A 20,769-nucleotide genomic window follows, 5' to 3' on the forward strand; every position below is an offset into this window, starting at 1 on the left:
TGTTGATAAACCAGAGGTTGTATTTGATCTTACTGTCGTGCCAACTGAAAAACAGGGAGGATCACACACACACAGATTAATCTAGTTACTGATATATCTGCTTCCCTAGTCAACCAGAGCTGCCAAAGTACCCAAGTAATCCAAACAACCGAAAATGTCGAAGTATCTATTTAGATAAGTTTCCTTGGTTAGAGTACTCAGTTGTGCAAGATGGTTGTTACTGCTTTCCTTGCAGGCATTTTGCTGGAAATTCTGTTCGAAAAGGTGAAGGACTATGTAGGAGACCATTTATTGATGTTGGATCAAAGAAATGGAAAGATATTAGCACTCTGCTTAGGCAACACTAGGCTAGCGAGAGACACATTAGCTGTATGGTAGTTTGGTCTAATTTCAAAGGTATTCAATCAGGTTCCACCCAATCTGTAGCATCATCTTTATCTTCTGTCAGGCAACAGGAGACTGAGGAAAACAGGGAACTTGTAAAACTTCTTTTGAAAGTTGCTGCTTTACTGGGAAGGCAAGGATTGTCTTTTCGTGGTCATAAGGAGAGTGATAATTCATTAAATTCAGGAAATTTTATAGAAAATCTGGAGCTCATTGCAGAATCTAATCCTTCTCTAAAGAAAAAGTTAGATAGACGATATGGCCATTACACTATTCCTCAGTATCAGAATGACTTAATATCAGTTATTGGAACTCATAGCAAACACACAATATGCACGGAAGCACAATCAGCTAAATTTTTTTCTGTTATGGTTGATGAGACAAAAGATTTGTCAAAAAAAGAACAGTTCGCTATTCTTGTTAGGTACTTTAGTGAAGGAGTTGTGAAGGAACATGTCATTGGTACATCACATGGAAAAGGCTGATGCAGCCAGTTTAGCAGATTTTATATATAAGGAGATAGAACAATCTGGTTAATTTGGTCAAACTGTGTGGCACAGTGCTATGATGGGGCAAGTGTCATGAGTGGATGCTTTAGTGGCGTTCAGGCACGACTACGAGATAAAATTCCCCAAGCAGTGTACATACATTGCCATGCCCACAGGCTCAATTTAGTACTTGGTGACTGTGTAAAGAATATCAGTGGTCTCTCTTCATTCTTTTCAGTTATTAACACACTGTACACATTTATAACTAACAGTAATACAAGGTGCCAACGAGACCTGCAAGTTTTGACATTAGAAAGACCTGCTATAACAAGATGGTCTTACTATTATCGGTCAAGTTGCAAAGGTTAAGCTTCGTTATGGAAGTTTGTTAGCAGTGCTTCACAAAGTTGAAGAGAGCTCTGATTCAGAAGCTGCAGCTGAAGCAAGTGGACTCTACAAACAGTTGCTGTCTTTCAAGTTTGTAGTAAATCTTCATGTTGCAGAACAAGTCTTGAAAGTTACCAACAGCTTGTCAGACCAGCTACAAGCAAAGGAATTATTGCTCTCTGAATCTTGCTCTTTCATACAGTCAACTATTAAAGAACTACAGGTCTTGAGAACAGATGAAGGTTTCTCTGATATCTTTGACAAGGCTAAGATTTTTTTCTGCTGCATATGAGATTGATACAAACTTGAAAGACTCCAGTCAAGTAGGCAGACCCAAGAGGATCCAAAAGATCTCATCCAAGTTAAAATACTTTTTAACTGATTCAGTTCATCTATTATCTCAAAATTTGATGTAGGTACGGAATTTTTTAAGGAATAAAAATTCTTAAAATTTCCTTAAGTGGCTTCGAATTGCTCCTGTTTTGTTAATATTTCTAAAAATTTTCTCGGGGGGCCTTGCAGCGGTCCCCGGACCCCCCAGCTGGTTAGGCTCTCTTCGCTCGCCATCCTCCCCTTTCAGGAGAGGGGGGCCCTCAAATAAACCTCTGCCCCCGCAAGAAAAAATGAAATGACGCCCCTGAAGTCAGTTTCATGTGGTTACTTCAGTTCTTTTAGGCTAGAATATAGCGTCCTGCCACATTAAAAGATATCCGGGAGTGTAGCAAGTATAACAGTGCAAGCAAGCAGCCTCAAGGCTAAATTCAGGAAATGCAGGTAAGCAGCCACTCCGATTATTTAAAGTACTCTCACACTACAGTGCTAATCTAAAAAGGATTTTAACGAATTATTTTCCTGCAGTTGACGTGAAGCTCATACTTAAGAACCCAAGAACTATTGGTGGTATGTTTCGTCACAAAGAAAAACTGCCCCCTTTAATGCAGTCCGGTGTTGTTTATTTATTTACTTGCTGTCAGTGCCATTGTCAGACATACGTGGGAAACACACTCCGACTGCTTAAAGTCAGATGTGACACATATTGGCGTTAGCTTTCGCACCGGGTGCAGGTTGTCCAATCCCGAAACATCAAATATTAGAAATCACATTAAACTATGCTAAAGTAAAATAAAATATGATGATTTTAAGATTATACTAACCAGCCAACACGAGCACCACCTCCCTATTCTTGAATCGTTAGCGATCAAGAAGCTTGTTCCCTCTTTTGAACAATTATTCCTCGTTCTCGCCCCTGTATATAGCCTAAACCACACCCAACCTTATGTTTATTGTTTTTTTCATACAGTAACAGAACTTCGAGGAATAAGATCTGTTAATTGAAATATTCTAGTTCTTTCTCTTTTTTAACAATTTTATTTTAGGTTTACCTTTTGTATTGATGTTTTACTTTATCATAATTTATTTGTACATACATTCTAACTTTTCTTGCAGTATTTGTATATTTTACTTTGTATTTTTAGCCTTGAGGATGAGACAAGGATCTCGAAATGTAGGCCTTGATGAATAAAGGAGAACCATGTACCAAGCTGTCTGCTTTAGTGCCTTTTTGCGCATTTTGCTGAGGAATAGCCTCGCTCTCACAACAATGTATACATACATATATATATATATATATATATATATATATATATATATATATATATATATATATATATATATATATATATATATATGTATGTATGTATGTATGTATGTATGTATGTATGTATGTATGTATGTATGTATGTATGTATGTATGTATGTATATATATATATATATATATATATATATATATATATATATATATATATATATATATATATATATATGCTTTTATATAAATATGCAAGTACATATAAGTATATATAAGTAAATAAATGCATATTTGTATATATTTATATATATACATACATATATATTTCGTTGTCGTATCTTTTCAATGTCTGGAACAATTCCAGGATTTTTTTTGTACATCGAGTGACGCTTGATATGTGTACATTTTTTGTCTCTTGTATGATATGAAGTGGTTGTTCACAAGTATTACTCTCTCGTTTCATTTTAAAGCGAAAGTGAAATACGAGAGAATATTAGAGTATTAACTCGGCAATCGTTCTGAAACCAATCTCTGTACTTTTATGAAAATGTAATTAAACTGGTGTCGAGTTGTCACTTCCGTAGCTCTTCGGAACGCTTCAACATTTCCGGCAATTTCTTCTTTTTGGGACAAAGCTCATATTTACATATTATATGAAGCATAGCAGTAGTTAGAGTTTGCGATTGAAATTCGATATCCTGCCCAAGCGATTTGACTACAGTATTACTGAGGCGATATGAGATACAGTGACGAAGAACGACTGACGTTTGCACATTTTGGTAAAGCAAGTGGGTAGTTGTTGAATGGTTCAATTTATGTACTAAATATACTTCCTTTTTTTACTATTTACAGTAATAGTAACAATTATATTAGTAGTAATAAAAGATCATGATAAAAAATATCGTATAGTAGTAAAAGATCATGATAAAAAATATCGTATATTTATTAATGTATGACATTGATGCTTTAGTTCTTTAGTAAGAATAATGAGGTGGTCTCTTGGCCTACGGCGAGATTATACGAACATACAGCAAATCATTCTAAAATCATTTGAGCATTGACACCCTCAATAAACATTAGGCTTAACATTTAAGCGATAACTGTTTTAGACCTAGAGTTTGAAACACTGAAATTGTTTAGAACTTGATAATATTGAAATAAATAAAAAAAGATCCAACTTACTACAGCAATAACACCGCAGTACAAAGCTGTATGGTATCCTTTTTAGGCCTTGATATGAAAGGTAGCAGGTGACTTACGTTTACAGATTAAGCGCTTCAATTTTTAAGCATAAAAATGTCGAAACATAACTGATAGGTCCTGGCGCACCATGTAATTCAAATTGATTTCCTTAAACTAAACGTTTATTCATTTCAGTGAGACAGGTTAGCCTAACAACCGGAGATTTCTTGTTACCCAGAAAATTCGTGGATGATTGGATGATTAAAACATGTTCAGAATGCTGTCTCCGTAAAGGAAAAGCAAAGTTCTTTCGACAAATCCTGACTGCCTTTTCCACCATACGGCATTATGCCGGGGTGAATGGTTCGCCCTCTGTGGTATGATAAGTTATGAAAATATGATCTATAATATGACAACATATACCAGTAAGTCGACTGGTGAGTTTCCAAGTAGTAGATGTGAAAAAGACAGAAACGAAGTCAAATGAAGATGGACTTATTTTTAAATAAATCTGAATGAAAAGTGGTGAAAACGAAAGGAAAGCAATAACAGTATACATAATGAAATCGTTTCTGTGGACAGATTTACTGCCTCTATTATATGTTTATGAGCATCACCATTGGTAATGCTGTCAGGGAAGACTGTTTAACAATTTAACAATGGTGGGAAGCGCACTCAACATCCTTACTCATACTCATCTTCCTGAAACTGACTGTCTGTGAAACGATTAACACGCACTAACACAGAAGGTAAATACGCCAGGGGCGACGATGGTTTAGAAAAATAATGACCAATTTTGAAAAGTAGACCCTCCATTTCGAGCAGATAGTCGTTAAAGGTAATAGTCTCTAGATGATGGTTACATTCAGAAAGGGGGAAATATACCATTGAAGGTCAAATTCAGGATCTGAAACGTGTAGCATTACTAGCACTAATATTATCAACATCCCCGGGGATACGGAAAGCCCTTAAGTACAATACGTAGATGTATGGCAGCATTGAAAATAAGATAGGATGCCTCTTCATCTGCCATAAGGTTGTCAAAGTTTCTTCTTTTTCGCTTTCTTCGAGTGTTTATGTTTGGCTGACGACAAGCGAGTTCAGGTATTGCCTGTTGTCAGTACATCCTGCGGGAGTGAAAGGTTTGTGCACAGCTGATTTTTTGTACTCGTTATTATGTGTACGTCAGTATATGTAAGTATATATATATATATGTATATATATATGTATATATATGTGTGTGTGTGTGTGTTAATGACACTATACCCAGGTCAGATAGGGTCATAATCTCTTATTGTATATGTTTTAAGAACAGCGTCGTATCATCTTACTTCCCTAAGATTCTCTGGTAGCAAATGGCCGGTCCTGGGTCAGCACATTCTCTCCCGTCGACTCCTCTCACTGAATCTATCCTCAAACAAAGGCCTACTGAAATTAAACACTGATGTACAAAACTAGACTTTATTTGCAAATTTAACGAAATTAAGCTACAGTCACGAAATGTTGAGATTCCCACTTCCTATAAATGGAAATCATCACTAGAGGAAATTTTGATTCACAAATATTCAGATTATTTTGATTCACAAATATTCAGATTAATGATTCTAGACCAACCAATACTAGTGACTAACACCCTGGTCACCAAACAAAGTAAAAAGGTCTTAATTATTCTAGATCAAAATAAATGTCATATAGTATGTGAAAGAACACCACTTCCAAAATGTTTGTCCTCACAGGGCAAACCCAGAATTCCTGTTAAAAGAAACATATCACATATTAAAACCAGAAATAGTGTTAAACGACATCAGCATTCAAAAACTGAAAAATGCACAATGGAAAACAGAATGGGAAAATGCATAATGGAGAACAGAGGAATTTCACTGCAGCACAAACTTGGTATTTCCACATAATGTCTGGAAAAGATATAAGTGTTCGTGAGTTATCCTACTCACTTCTATGGCATCAAATAACAGATCTTCCAGTGGCAGTCCTTAAACACTGCACAACAAGCAAATCATACCCAGCCACAAAACGAAGTCCCCTTGCAATTGTCTGTTCCTCTGATAATATACCATTAGAGAGTGCAACACACATATGCACTCGCTTAATCACTTCTCCCCAGAAACGTAATGACGCCGATTCAATGTTTGAAGATCACACTGTCTCCATGCACATCGGTCATGCACAGAGTGCCAAATGCATGCGTCAGATACCTGCTGTATCAACTGTGTAAACCTGCAGTGGATGTGCTTCTGCCAGGCCAGCACATAGTTCGTCCACAGCTTAATAGGAGCTTGGTCCACCTACTTCTGGGCTCCCCCACCCAGGTAAGATAATTGTCCAATCAAAAGTTCAGTAAGGCCCAGCTCCAAAATCATAGCAGACCATATGCACTAGATACAAAAATTATTTGTCTCGTGTGCACGATTGTTATTCCAACAAACAGTTCATTGTAGAACGCATCACTTCACATCTTGCATTCTTGATGGTCTAAATATTCTGGATGGCTTGCAACTGTACAAGCCCATGCTTCTCTTCACATTTTGAATTCCTGGTAATCCAACTATGCTGAGCAGCTTGCGACTGCACAAGCCCACGTTGAATGTGGCGCCCACAAATCCTTTGCGCCAAACAGATGTCTCCCAGTAATGACGGCGATCTGCAGACGTCCTGCCCGACATCTCTCCCAAAAACCATTGATCCTCTCCTGAAGGCACAGGCGTAGAAACCTGCAGGTGTAACATAGACGGCCCCCATATCTAACTTGTATCAGTTGAGGCTCATAGAAGTCATTCATAAGGCGCTGCTGCGAGGAAGTGGTGTATAACGTAAGTCGGTCATGTCGACAATCAACCCAAAAGGTACCTAGTCTCCACACTATGCCATACTATTACTGAACCATTAAAACCACTAAAGAAAGGTTGTATGATAAAATTATGAAACAATTCCAAGTTACCAACTAGAATTTCCACAATCAACCCCCTATCAGGTACACTAACTTTAAGATATTACCCATACAAATTCTTCCTAGTGAAAATTACCTGAGAACCATACCAATATACTGAATTAATTAAAGGCAACTCTGAACATCCGAGAGGTAAAATATCTCCCAAAATTCCCCTCAGAAGCTGCAACCACTGACCTAATATGAGTTTGAATTTCCGATGACACATACTCTGCTTCTTTCTCAATATTCAACAAGGTAGTTTGACAGGATGACAAGGCTACCGTAACATCTAAAACCTCCCCCATTCTATCAACATGTGACCAATAACCCATTTAAAGAAGCCCATAAAGCCCCAAAACCTTACCGTAATTACTCATAACCATCTCGTAAAGTCATCAAAATTTTATCCTGGGTAGCAAATACTATCAATACCTACTTAATTCTCAGCAAATTAGCAATTAACATACTAGCAATGGCTCCTATGATCATAACAACTACAATTACCAATGGCACAGCCCTCTTACTCCTTCTAGAAGAGAACTGAAAAATCTAAATTTGGAAGTCATATTAAAGACTTCCTGATCCTAGCCTGAACCCTAACTGATTTGCCCAAACCCGTAACAGATCAGACAGATTCCGTCCGATGTAAAATTAACCCCCCCCCCCCAAAAAAAAAAAATCCTAAGCAACAGAACTTTATTCTGAAACTCTATACTCAAAGATATTGCGTCAGACAACTACACATCATAACATTCTTACATAATAACACAAGGGCCTAACCTCACTACGAAATTAGCCCATGCCACGACTCCCAAAGCCATTTGAATACGAGGCTTCAGCATAAAAAACAAAAGAAAGAATATCTAAGATACCCGATCTCGAAACAAAAACAAAAAAAAAAACAGAAACCCATATATCTATAAAACCCTATGGTATTTTGCACTTAATTTTAACTAAGTATTGCAACACACAAGAGCAAAAAACTGAACTTGGACAATTAAGGATTTGTATAATTCTATGGATCAACGTCCTCCCCAGTTAAAAACAACTACAGGTCACGCCCCTCTTTAAAACCCATTAAAAAAAAAACAAACAGAGAGAGAGGAAAAAAAAAATGATCATAACCACAGTACAACACAGGAATTAACCCATAAGATTCCCATTAACCTGTCTCTTTAATTTTAGATATATGTGTCAACCGAGACACACCCGTGTTCTCATCCAGAACAACAAATCTATTTCACTTCTTTAATTCTACAACACGAAAAGGACCTTCAAATTTATGACCTAGCTTATAGTTCAACTGATTCCTGACATCTATTTTCACAAAAACCCTATCTCCCACAGCAACTTTAACTCTGTCCGGCTTTTGATGACTTCTGTCTACCATATCCCGCGTTTTCATTTCAAGATTCCTAGCAAGACACACACATCTCTCTTTTGCTGTCGACATGAGCGCCCTAACAGTCTCATCCCCCGATGAAATAGGCAACAAATCGAACGCGCCCTGGGCTGGGTAACTAAACAGCGCTTCATTGGGAGACATTCCAATGGTATCACTAACCATGGAATTAATGCTATGCTGCACCTGTGGAATATATCGATATCCCAATTTACATCGTTTCCACCTACGGTCATCCTGAGAGCTTCAATGACCTTCCTATTTGCCTGTTCACACAGCCCATTAGCTTCTGGTCTATAGGGAATAATAGTGACCTTTTGAATGCCCACTACATCCGCAAGACACTCTAACGTCTTGTTCACAAATTCTCTCCCATGATCTGTGATCAGCACCTCAGGAACCCCATAACGACAAATAAAGAATGTGACTGCCACTTCTTCCGCTGTTGTATGCTTCAACAGAAAAATCTCTACAAACCTAGTTAACTTGTCAACAACCACTAACAGGTGTCTATGGCCATAACTAGATTCACAGAAATTAGACAGTAGGTCCATCAGGACCGTTGAGAATGGCCTACTCTGAATAGGAAATGAACCCATTTTACAAGAAACGACCCTCATGGCTTAGGCTACATGGATTACAAACTGAACAACTCTCACAAACTCTGCCACTGACTTAAGCATATTCTTCCAAAAGAATTGTCCCCGTATATTTGATACATTTTCTCAATACCCAAATGCAGACTGCCAGACCTGCAGTGAACAATATCCAGAACCATAGGCACTAAACTCTTAGGAACAACTATCTGCATTGTATCACCCTTATCCTCACTGTTCCTCAGTCTGTACCTAATCTTCCTAACTAACAAATTACCCTCTAATTCAAGCCCTGCAAAAGGCAGCTTATAACCCTTCCTAACTAATTCCCCTCTAAGAAACGCTTTTGCATCTGCCAAAATCTCATCCTCATCCTGCTTAGCTTCTACTAAAATAATATCCCAGTCTATGCAATCTCCAGATACATAACATACATGAGTACCATGTGCATCAGAAAAACTTCTACTAAGGGCGTCCGCTACAACATTATGTCTACCAGAGCTCTATATACCTAAGCTTAGCATCAAAATCCCTGATTGTCAGATACCACCTAGCCCTTTTTGGGGAAAGATCCGGCTTATTAAAAAGATCCAGCAATGGCTTATGATCCGTAAGAACCTCTACTTGATTACCCATACAAAACATCTTAAAATGTACTAAACTAGACACTACAGCAAAGGCCTCTTTGTCCACTACCAACCATAACCATTCATTATTACCCCGTGTCTTAAACTTCCTACTGTAAAATGCAATTGGATGGAGTCTTCCATCGAACTTCTGCATACGACATGCCCCTATAGTATCATAACTAGCGTCTGTTACCAGCGTGAAAGGACGTTCCAAATCAGGAAACTTAAACAGTGGGGGATTCACTAAGGCATCCTTAATCTTCTGAAAAGCTACTTGCTGTCCATCTCCCCATACAAACTGCACGTCATCCCTCAGGACATCTGTCAAGGAAGAGGCTAGAATAGGAAAACCCTTTCGCAAACCTATGGAAAAATCCAGCCATGTTTCTTATTCTTCGGAGTAGCAAAATCCACAAATGCCTTAACCTTATCATCATTCACTTTAACACCCTCTTTAGAAATGACATGACCCAAATCTATCTGCCTCTTCAAAAAACTACACTTAGCTAACTTTATCTTCAAACCCGCTAACCTAAGCCTCCTAAAAACTTCCCTAAGAACCTCTAAATGTTCCTACACCGAATCCGTGGCAACTAGGATGTCATCCATGTACAGGAAGACTTTTTTCCTTAAGAAGCCATGCAAAACTGTATTCATTAGCCTGGTAAATGTCATAGGACTACCTGATAAACCAAACGGCATCCGCGTAAACTCACAATACCCCTTCGGCAAAGAGAAAGCTATGTACTCTCAACTCTCCTTGCTAAGCAGTACTTGCAAATACCCTTGCATCAGATCAATTGAAGAATAAATATTCTTGCCCCCAATCTCAACAAACAAGTCTGGCAAACACGCCATAGGGTAGCGATCAGGAATGGTTTTCTTGTTCAACTTCCTAAAATCCATGCAAACTCGGACTGAACCATCCTTCTTAGGCACTGCCAACAATGGGAAATTAAAAGGCGAGGAACTGGGCCTAACAATGCTTTCCTCCTCCCACTTATTAACCTCTTGCTCTACCTGTTCTCTAATCTTAAAAGGAATCCTGTATGAAGGAACAAAAATAGGCTTAGTCTTGTCCTCCAACTGAACCTTGTATTCTAACTCATTTGTTAATCCTAACTTATTCCCTTTGAGTGCAACTGTGTCCGCAAACTCAGCCAGAACATCTTCCACACCCCCAGCATATTCTTTATAATCAGCACTAGCTAAATGATCCCTAAAAACCTCCCTCCTAGCCTGTAAATCTGCTTCTGAAAAACTATGAAAATCCCCGCCAGTTGTAACTGAATTATCTTCATCAACCCAGTCAACAAAGTCGATTGCATAAGTACCCTTCTGGTAATTATGAACTGAGTCATTGCAGTTCAGCAATTCCACCCAAGTATCCCCTGAACTCAATACCTTGTTTATAGAACCCGTACACACTACCCCCTCAGCTTTTTGCTACACTCATCCACAGACACCTGTCTGGATTTATGCACTCCTTCACTCGAACTTCCACCATAGCAACCTTACCAGGACCCAGAACCACATCATCCGACAAAACTCCCTTATAACACTTCTCACCCACCAACACATGTTCAGCATCCACCGCAAACTCTCATGCACACCCGATCCATTATCATCAACCACTACACTCACATCCGTCCCCTCATCTCTGACATCCTGGATGACCCAGTAACAAAGTATTCCCCAAAGCAACCCTCATATAACCAAAATTAGTTCCGTAAAAGTTCTACCCCCAAGAGATAAAGCTACATCTGCGTATCCCAAAAACCGTAGCCTGTATGTTTGAACATCACATACTGTCTCTTTAGCAGGTTTCAAAGAACAATCAGAAAACATCAATAGGAACAACTCATAATTCATCTAATTAATAGAGGTGCCTCTATCTATAAAAACCCTTACATTTATCCCATGCACAGACCCTTTTACCACTGGCTTTGCCTCTGAGAGTCCCCCCAGAAGTCCTATATCACCAGAAACACCCATCTAGTTTTCCTTTGCAACTGATTGGTCTTTAGACAATGGCTGCCGATCACAAGATCCCCTTGAAAAATACGCTTGAGAAACTTTCTTACCTGAGCTACCAAAATTCTGAAATGCAGGCCTACCATTGTACTGTCTCAGAGATGGACAAGACCGCCAAGGATGGCCATAACTCATACAACTGCCACAATATTTAACACAGCAAAATCTCTTAATGTGTCCTTGCACATTGCAGTTAAAACAATGAACCCGTGGAGCCCGAGAACTCAACCCAACCGTCAACCTTTGGCTATTCTGAACTTTAACAAAACCCATGAAACCGCAGACAGAATCTCCGCACCCTACACAACCATAGGCTGACCTAAGGAATCTCTGACCACTATTTCCTCTCACCATTTTCGCAGCTCTCCTCTTCGTAAATAAATCTGTTAACTTATTCTTGGCTGCTCACAAAAGCAAAATTTCCCAAGTCCTGCAAAAGAACACCCCTAACAGAAAAAACAAGAAAAAACAATTTTCCCTGAAAGAATTCCCACACAGTATAAAACCCAGAATGTTAACTTCCTTTACTCTAAAAATGAATCGCCAAAAATCAAAAGAAAGTACTAACCAAACTCACAAGTAAACCCAAGATTAATTAATCCCACAATTAAATCCAAAATTTACTAAACCCACAATTAAATCCAAAATCCCATGGGGAAAAAACCTGGCGGACCGAGCACACAGCTGACCGCAAAGCAGGTCAAGATGAATTTTGTGTCTTCAAGGGCAAACAAAAAAAAACAGTCTCCCCTCAAGTAAAGAGAATGGGAGTCTACCCTCACCCACATAAAGAAAATGGGACTCGAGCAGACAGACGCGAGAGAGAGAGAGAGAGAGAGAGAGAGAGAGAGAGAGAGAGAGAGAGAGAGAGAGAGAGAGAGAAAGGAAAAGAAGTCGTTCCCCTCCCCTCAGTGCAATACCTCATGTCCCCCTATCTCCCATCCATGTTCTGCCGAAGTACACAAAGAAAAACACTGAGTGCAAAACTTTGGAGACGTGTCCGCCTCTCCCGTCTTAAGGCAAAGATTGCTGAGTCAGCTTACAGCAACAGCCTTTGCCTTTGCATACACGCACGTATGTACCCAAAATAAAACACGTACTTATGTAACTATAAAAAAAAGTTTCAAATCTAAGAAATGTATTACCCAATAATCAAAGTCCCCAGAGATAATTAAATACACCCTTTATAAAACCCTAAACGCCAATGCGAACTGCCAATTGCTATAAAAAAAAAAAACATATAAGCCACGTCCAAAATACAAGTGTGCTGCACAGCAGAAGGCAAGAAACTCCGCCCAAACTAATGACATCGCTGACATGTTACTCAGGGAATGACGTCGTTACAGCCACCACCCGAAAATTAGTGGTGGTGCCATCAAAAAAACCATATTCCAATCTGACACTAAAATTAACAATAAAAAATATGATAACACTTACTTATGCCTCTGCTTGACGGTGCGAGAATCCTCTTACCAGAGAAAGAGAGAGAAACACTTGCACGTTTTCGCACTTTTACCACACATAAGCGGTCAAGATACCACAATTAAACATGCTGCTCACATCATACATACCCAAACATTCCCCAATATGAACTAAAACCCAGAAATCCGTATAAAAACACTAAAACCTTGCGCCCCGTGATGCATCACTAACACACACAGACACTTGCACTCGAGAAAGACTGATTTGAGTGCGTTTCAGCATCTCCCTAAACTGGATTGCTGAACCATCAAAGTCCTATTCTGAGATGCCAATACTAGTATTGATAAGATATGTCTCTTCAGAACTATAACATACACCCTATCTGTTTATCTACTTAACTATCTATTCATGTCTAACACCACTGCCAACCACTGTTAATGACCCTATACCCAGCTCAGATAGGGTCATAATCTCTTACTGTATCTGTTTTAAGAACATCGTCGTGTCATCTTACCTCCCTAAGATTCTCCGGTAAAAGATGGCCGGCCCTGGGTCAGCACATTCTTTCTCTCACTGAATCTATCCCCAAACCAAGGCCTACTGGAATTAAACACTGAGGTACAAAACTAGACTTTATTTGCAAATTTAACGAAAGTAATTCAGCAAAATCTACGGTCACAAAATGTTGAGATTCCCACCTCCTATAAATGGAAATCATCACTAGAGGAAATTCTGGTTCACAAATATTCAGATTAATGATTCTAGACCAACCAATACTAGTGACTAACACCCTGGTCCCCAACAAAGTAAAAAGGTCCTAATTATTCTGGACCAAAATAAAAATCATAAAGTACGTAAAAGAACACCACTTCCAAAATATTCGTCCTCACAGGACGAACCCAGAATTCCTGTGAAAAGAAACATATATATTAAAACCTGAAATGGTGTTAAAAGACATCAGTATTCAAAATGAAAAAATGCACAATGGAGAACAGAATGGGAAAATGCATAATGGAGAACAGGAATTTCTCTGCCGCACAAACAGGTATTTCCATATAATGTCTGGAAAAGATATAAGTGTTCATGAGTTATCCTGCTCACTTCTATGGCATCAAATAACAGATCGTCCAGTGACGGTCCTTAAGCACTGCACAACAAGCAAATCATGTCCAGCCACAAAATGAAGTCCCCTCGCGATTGTCTGTTCCTCTGATAATATACCATTAGAGAGTGCAACACACATACATGCTCACTTAATCACTTCTCCCCAGAAACTTGATGACACTGGTTCAATGTTTGAAGATCACACTGTCTCCATGCACTTAGGTCATGCACAGAACGCCAAGTGCATGCGTCAGATACCTGGCTGTATCAATTGTTTAAACCTCCAATGTCAACACAGTTGCACCTGCAGCGGATGTGCTTCTGCCAGGCCAGCACATAGTTCGTCCACAGACTTAATATATATATATATATATATATATATATATATATATATATATATATATATATATATATATATATATATATATAAATAAATAATGTGGTGTGTTTTTCTTCTTTGTCATAAGTTTTTAACTGTTTTTTTATATGCAGATAGGTGCTTCACATCCAAGACCTTCAAAACGTTAGAATGCTGTGGAAACCAAAAATATGGAAGTCACCAAAATGTTTGTATCGGTCGTTCTGTCACAAATAATTTAAAATGTCTTTCATGTTACTTTTAGAAACTTGGAGTTTTCCTAACCAATGAATTTGTTCCCGTTTTCATAATTTGGTCAAGTCCTAAATCGTAATATTCGGGTCTGTCAGTTCTTAATACCCCTAATTAATTGAAGACCAAATTGATCGTGCGTTACAAACTTTATGGCCAGAATAATAATATATTTAGTATACACCGATTTTTTTTTTATATCCGTGGATGGAATCCTTTTAATAGTTATTGCATCTAGAAAAGGTAGAGTTATTGCCTTCTATTTCTGTTGTGAATTTTATTGACGGAACTGTTTTGCTGTGAATTTTATTGAGGGAACTTTTTTTTTTACTTATGTAAAAAAAATTGTCTTATGGTGGAGATGAATGCACAGTATATATGAAAAGACTCGTGTCAAGTTGTACAAAAATAACGCAGTGAATATCGACTAAATACCTACTACTCTTGACTAGATGATTCTGTGTATGTATTTAGAATCATCCAAGTTATGGGTGGATAACAGTGGTGGTAATGAATTACCCACGGCCATCGTAACGGTCTGTATATTAAATTTCCATTGATCGCGAATTTCAGATACTGAAATCCAAATCAGTAATGCAATTATAAAAGTAAATACACCAGAACTAATTAATCGGGCGTTTGATTGAGTAGGAATCCTGTTTGATTTTTCCACAAGCTCTATTAAATTCTTAATATGAGAATTACGGTGATAAAACTTCAATGAGTAATTTTGATAACTTGTATGTATGCAGAGTGAGGTTTGGCGGAGTGAAGTGAAATGATTTAACGCCTCTGTAAAATTTTGATGAAAGTTTCCTCCACTAATTCCATCCTTTTACCAAGTGATATGAAATACAGAAGACTTATCTAAGGCATTAAAAAAAAAAACCATTAAGCATCTTACCCATTGGTACCTTCAAGTATGTCACTAAGAAATTCACAGTGTTTCTTACCCAAAGGACTGAAATGGTTTGCTTACGAACGCACTTCATTATATCCGACAAGGCTATGTTTATGGGTATGTCTTTTTATACGCTTTTATTTAGCTTGCTTTTTTGTCTTTGTTAGTGTTGATCAAATCTTGTAACTCAATTTTCTACCTGTTCCCTTCGTCCGATGGACTTGAAATTTTGCATGGTTACTCAATCCCGGTAAATAATACGACCTTACATGATCACTAGGTCAGCAGCGACCTCTAGTGACCCTACAGTGACCTCTCCCTGTATCTCAAGATTTGTATGAAACTTGGATTTTCCATAGCTTCTTTGACTCGATAAATAACTCTTCGGATTTTTCAAATCTTCTTTGGCTGGACAGGATATCAGTTTCGTTAGCTACAATCATAAATCGGTTACAATTTATGTCAAAACTAAAAAGTTTAAAATAAAAAATATAAAAAAAACAATTTTTTAAAACACGTTTTTATTAAAATGCACAAAAAAGTGGAAAATAATTTTTTGAGACACCAGGATTTTCTTACAATTAATCATGTCTACAAAAAGTAAAAGCGTGGGCGCTAAACACGGAAGGAAATGCGACAAGAGAAAAAAATTTTTTTTTTTCTTTTTTTGTAGTATTTCCTTCCATGTTTGGCGCCCACGCTTTTATTTTTGTAGACATGATTAATACTAAGAAAATCCTGCTGTGTCTCAAAAAATTATTTTTCACTTTTTAGTCCATTTCAAGAAAAGCGTGTTAAAAAATGTTTTTTCTGTTCGGTTGTTTTTGTGTTAGACGAATTATCCAAAACGTTATGTATGGAATTTTAGGAAACTCTTTCCTCAAAGAGGTCCTCATGAATGGCGACAAGTGATTACATTGCGGGATACAGTATAATGTACATTTTTGAGGGGAAGGGACCCCTTTTTCGTGGTTGATTGCCTGTCCTTGGCGAAGATTTACAGCCACCGAATGCTGCTATTTCCTTTATTATCATATATGATGATGTTTCCTTTATTAGCATGTGTGATGATGATAAATGCGGATTAAACTTAACCATAAGTAGAATAAAATAAAAAAAAGACTGTGAAACGAATATATTCCAGTTTTCCTTATCCCGACGACCAAAATCATTCAGGGTTGGAACATTTTCTTCATTTTTGGAGGTGTCCACTCGGTTTTCCTTCCACTTTCCTTATATTTCCAGTCTTGGGCAAGTTTACACGAACAAAAGATAGCAGAGACAAAGACACACGTCACTCTACCACCAATGCAAATATTTTCTTTTTCTTTAAGGGATTTCCGTAGCGGTACTCCATTACTGGCTGTCAAGAGAATAACTTTGTGTTCGGTATGAATCCTCTGGAGAGAGAGAGAGAGAGAGAGAGAGAGAGAGAGAGAGAGAGAGAGAGAGAGAGAGAGAGAGATAAACTTCATTCTTAAACAAGAAGGAATATGAGCTACACGCTGGTGGAAAGCACTGAAAACATTTCATCATTTAATCTAGATCGTTTTAGTTTCAGCCTTTGCTTATGACATGATTATTTGCCTTGAAAATATGGTAGTTCAGCCAGCAGATACAAATCCTACTTTATTTATTTTCTCTCCCATAGTTTGAAATGATGTAGCTGCTCTCATGGACTGAGATTTAAAAAGAACTAGTCAGTCAATGATAACAACCAGTCGGGGAAAAGGAGGACCTCCACCATAACTGAGACTTTATTGATTAGCTGATTTGGTACCGCGTTGCACTCCATGGTTTACTTGTGTAGATAACACCTGTGGAATGATTTTGAATAATGAGACGATAATTTAGGTACCTTCGACTTCAACCTTCTTTTTACAACATTAGAAAGCATATCCAGTGTTAATTGGAGATATGGTGGTATTTTGCCACGTTTCAAATCTCATTTCCTGCTGTTGCCGGGATGTTGGATGTTGTTTCACCGATGTTGCGATGCTGTGTTACTGACCGAATTTTTATCGTCAAGACGAAATTACTTGGACCGTCGATTTCTTAACTGTGGTAATTGTGATTCACACTATCCTCAGAAAAAATTTTGGCACTATAGAAAACCGAATGTGTACCGAAAATTTATTTTTTCCCATGGGTACAACACAGATCGTCCACTGATGATGAACTTCATTTTAATTGACACAAAATCTTGTATTATAGGTAAGATATTGCCATCATTTTTGATTGGATGGACTTACTGGTAATAATACAGTGATGATGTCTCTCATGAACAAACTTGAAGGAAATTATCCCATCCAAATTTTCAGTGAGTGTTCAGTCAGGCGCAATTCCAGTCTATTGTGTATTGTTAGTGGCTGTTTACTATCTCAGTATGACCGATGTTCCATGTTAAATAGAGAGGTGTGGATATATATATATATATATATATATATATATATATATATATATATATATATATATATATATATATATATATTAAATTTAGTAAAGAAAGTGTTTTAAATAGGTGAAAAATCGAATTTCATTTCGAGTCGAGCTCATAAACTTAGACAATAAAACTGTTTAACGCCCTTTCTTGTATAGGTCGACAACTTATCAAGCAAATAAAAGGGCAATATGGCGTTCTTACATAAGATTATTAAAAACAGACGAAATGAAATGAAAAAATCCCTTTGAGACAAATTTATTCAAGAGTGCCAACTGCCAGATTAAATCCGAGTGGCACTGGGTGCTTTTGTCCTGCACAGTGTCGCTTCCCCTTGAAAATTGGGGAATGGAGCCATAACCCTCCCCGTTCCTCTCCCTTCTCTCATGTAGTGACGTCACGACTGTCCAGCGTGTCATTGGCTGACTTTTCTTCTGCTCTTTCCCCCCTGCAGGTCACCTGGATGAGGGGAAGGGATCTTCACATACTGACCGTTGGACTTGTCACCTATTCGGCAGATGAAAGGTTCCAGGTAAGTTGAAATTATCAGTAATGTTTATGTTACTATTTTTTTTTTTTTTTGCTTTTTCTTTAAATAATAATGTGGATTTTGTTCTTCACCAGATTTCTTTAATTTGTTTCTTATTCTGCTGACGAGAATTTTAAGGTAAGTTTAGGTTATTTTAATTATTATGTAGATAAGAGGCTCCAGTTAAGTGGTTATTAGTATTATAATGGTGGATTTAGTTGCCGGCGAAGGTAAGGAGATCTGATTTTTACAGTTTCTCTCTTATGTTATTGTGAGTGACGTATAGTTTTTTATGGTTAATAGTAATTATTTGTCAAAATTGATATTTGGAAAGACCAACAGTAGTGGCGTAAAGATCGTACATATTTGCTAATGCATTGCGTGACTGGTTGGAATCAATTTTCGTAAACGTTCGTGTGCGCATGGCCTTCCTAATCATGCATGCGCCTCTAGTTACTATCTAAGCAGCGTAACTTTTTCTTATAGAAAGTAACACGCAGTGGGCCAAAACAGCATAAATCTGGGTTATTTCAATAAGAAAAAAAATAGAAATCCTTTCTCAGTGGTTATTTGAGGTAGCCCTTAAGGAGAATAGGATCTGAGGATTACTGTAATCCAGAAGAAAATATAAAAGGATTCCAAACTCTGAACGTGGAAAGGAAGAAGATTAGAGTTGCCCTCGATGGTAGTGCTGAGGCAGAATAGAATCCCGGGGCTTTTGTTATGCAGTGAATGGAAAATGACCAAAGCCCTGAAGTCGAAGGGAATATGATTGGAGTCGCCTTCGTATGGAACACTAGAGCGCAATATAATTATGGGACTGTTGGAATGTAGCAATGGAAATAATACCAGTCTTGGCGTGACTGTAAAGGAGGAAAAATCTGACTTATTCGTGAGACTGTTTTAACTTGCCCCCACACGACTGCAGGAATAGGTTTCGGTTGTTTGGGCGCAGTCCAAACGCCCACACCAGACTTCTTTCGCTTCCACCCTTACCCTTTGTGCAAGGGCATGTACCGGCATAAGACCTTCTAAATTTAAGGCAACCAACCATAGACGCAGTCCATCAACCACAAACAGGTCCACAGTAAGATTTGCAGACAATAGTGTAACAGTAATAACTTGAGTAAGGGCCCAGTTAATATCAAAAGTTGACACATTATCTGTAAAGAAAAAAAACTGGCACAGTTGGAGTGTCATTAGAATTGATATGGCCTTTTCAGTCCCATAGCATAAAGGGGGATTATGATAATGACGTCATCTTTTACATTATTAGTCGAAATGATCATATAATTTCCATATTGGGAAATGAACATGAATTTAGCTTGGATGAATATGTTTTCAGCAGCAATTAATGGAAATTAGAGGAGTACAAACGCTTTTATGGACCAAATCTGTTCCAAGCAAAGAGAATTTTGATAGTCTCCTTTTACCGTTGAAAGTTATATCTGATTTGTTAATTAACCAATTAACAGGTAAATAGGTAGATATGCAGGCGGTCCAATCAGAATATTAATTAGTAACGTGTTAAACGTTTGACAAAATTTCCCTCGCGCATAAAAAAGAATCTGGAGGCTTCAAAATTATCGGAAAAAATTCGAGTCTTGTTTCGTTTTCTGTTTATTTACCTTTGCAAGAAAACAGAATTATCGAGAAGTATTATTATTATTATTAATCAAATTGCATAACAATAGGGCAGTAGTTTCTAAAGAGAAATGAAAAACGGGCAGAGTGAAGTGCACGGATAAAAAATAATAAATAAAAGAATAAGAAATACCAAAAAAGAAACAAAAACGAACATTTTATCACATGGTGCACTGTAGACATTACGTAAGGTTCTTTGCGGCTTCCCTTACGCCCCTAGCTACAACCCCCTTTCATTACCTTCCACCCTCTCCTAACAGTTGTTTCTTACTGAAACTTCGAGGTTTTCCCTCCTGTTACACCTTTCAAACCTTTCTACTCTCGATTTCCAGGTCAACTCTAAATGACCTCATACTGTAGGTCCCTGTGGCCTTTGGCCTAAATTTTATATTCCATTCCTCCAACTTTCTTAGCATAGATGACGAAAATTTGAGATAATCTTATTTTTAATTTGTATTTGGGTGTCAGTTTGTTATAAAAT

At 37.8% G+C, this 20,769-nt stretch overlaps 1 protein-coding gene across 1 annotated transcript in view; it reads left to right on the forward strand.

The window, feature by feature from the left end:
* Positions 1 to 20,769, forward strand: part of LOC136840265 (neuronal cell adhesion molecule-like) — a 1,114,986-nt gene that overhangs the window by 675,797 nt on the left and 418,420 nt on the right. Inside the window, exon 4 of the mRNA XM_067106910.1 lies at positions 18,570 to 18,647. Within this exon, the coding sequence (XP_066963011.1) occupies positions 18,570 to 18,647 (78 nt within the window). The remainder of the gene's footprint in view (positions 1 to 18,569; positions 18,648 to 20,769) is intronic.

This window comes from Macrobrachium rosenbergii, chromosome 7 (genome assembly GCF_040412425.1).
Source record: "Macrobrachium rosenbergii isolate ZJJX-2024 chromosome 7, ASM4041242v1, whole genome shotgun sequence".
NCBI lineage: Eukaryota > Metazoa > Arthropoda > Malacostraca > Decapoda > Palaemonidae > Macrobrachium > Macrobrachium rosenbergii.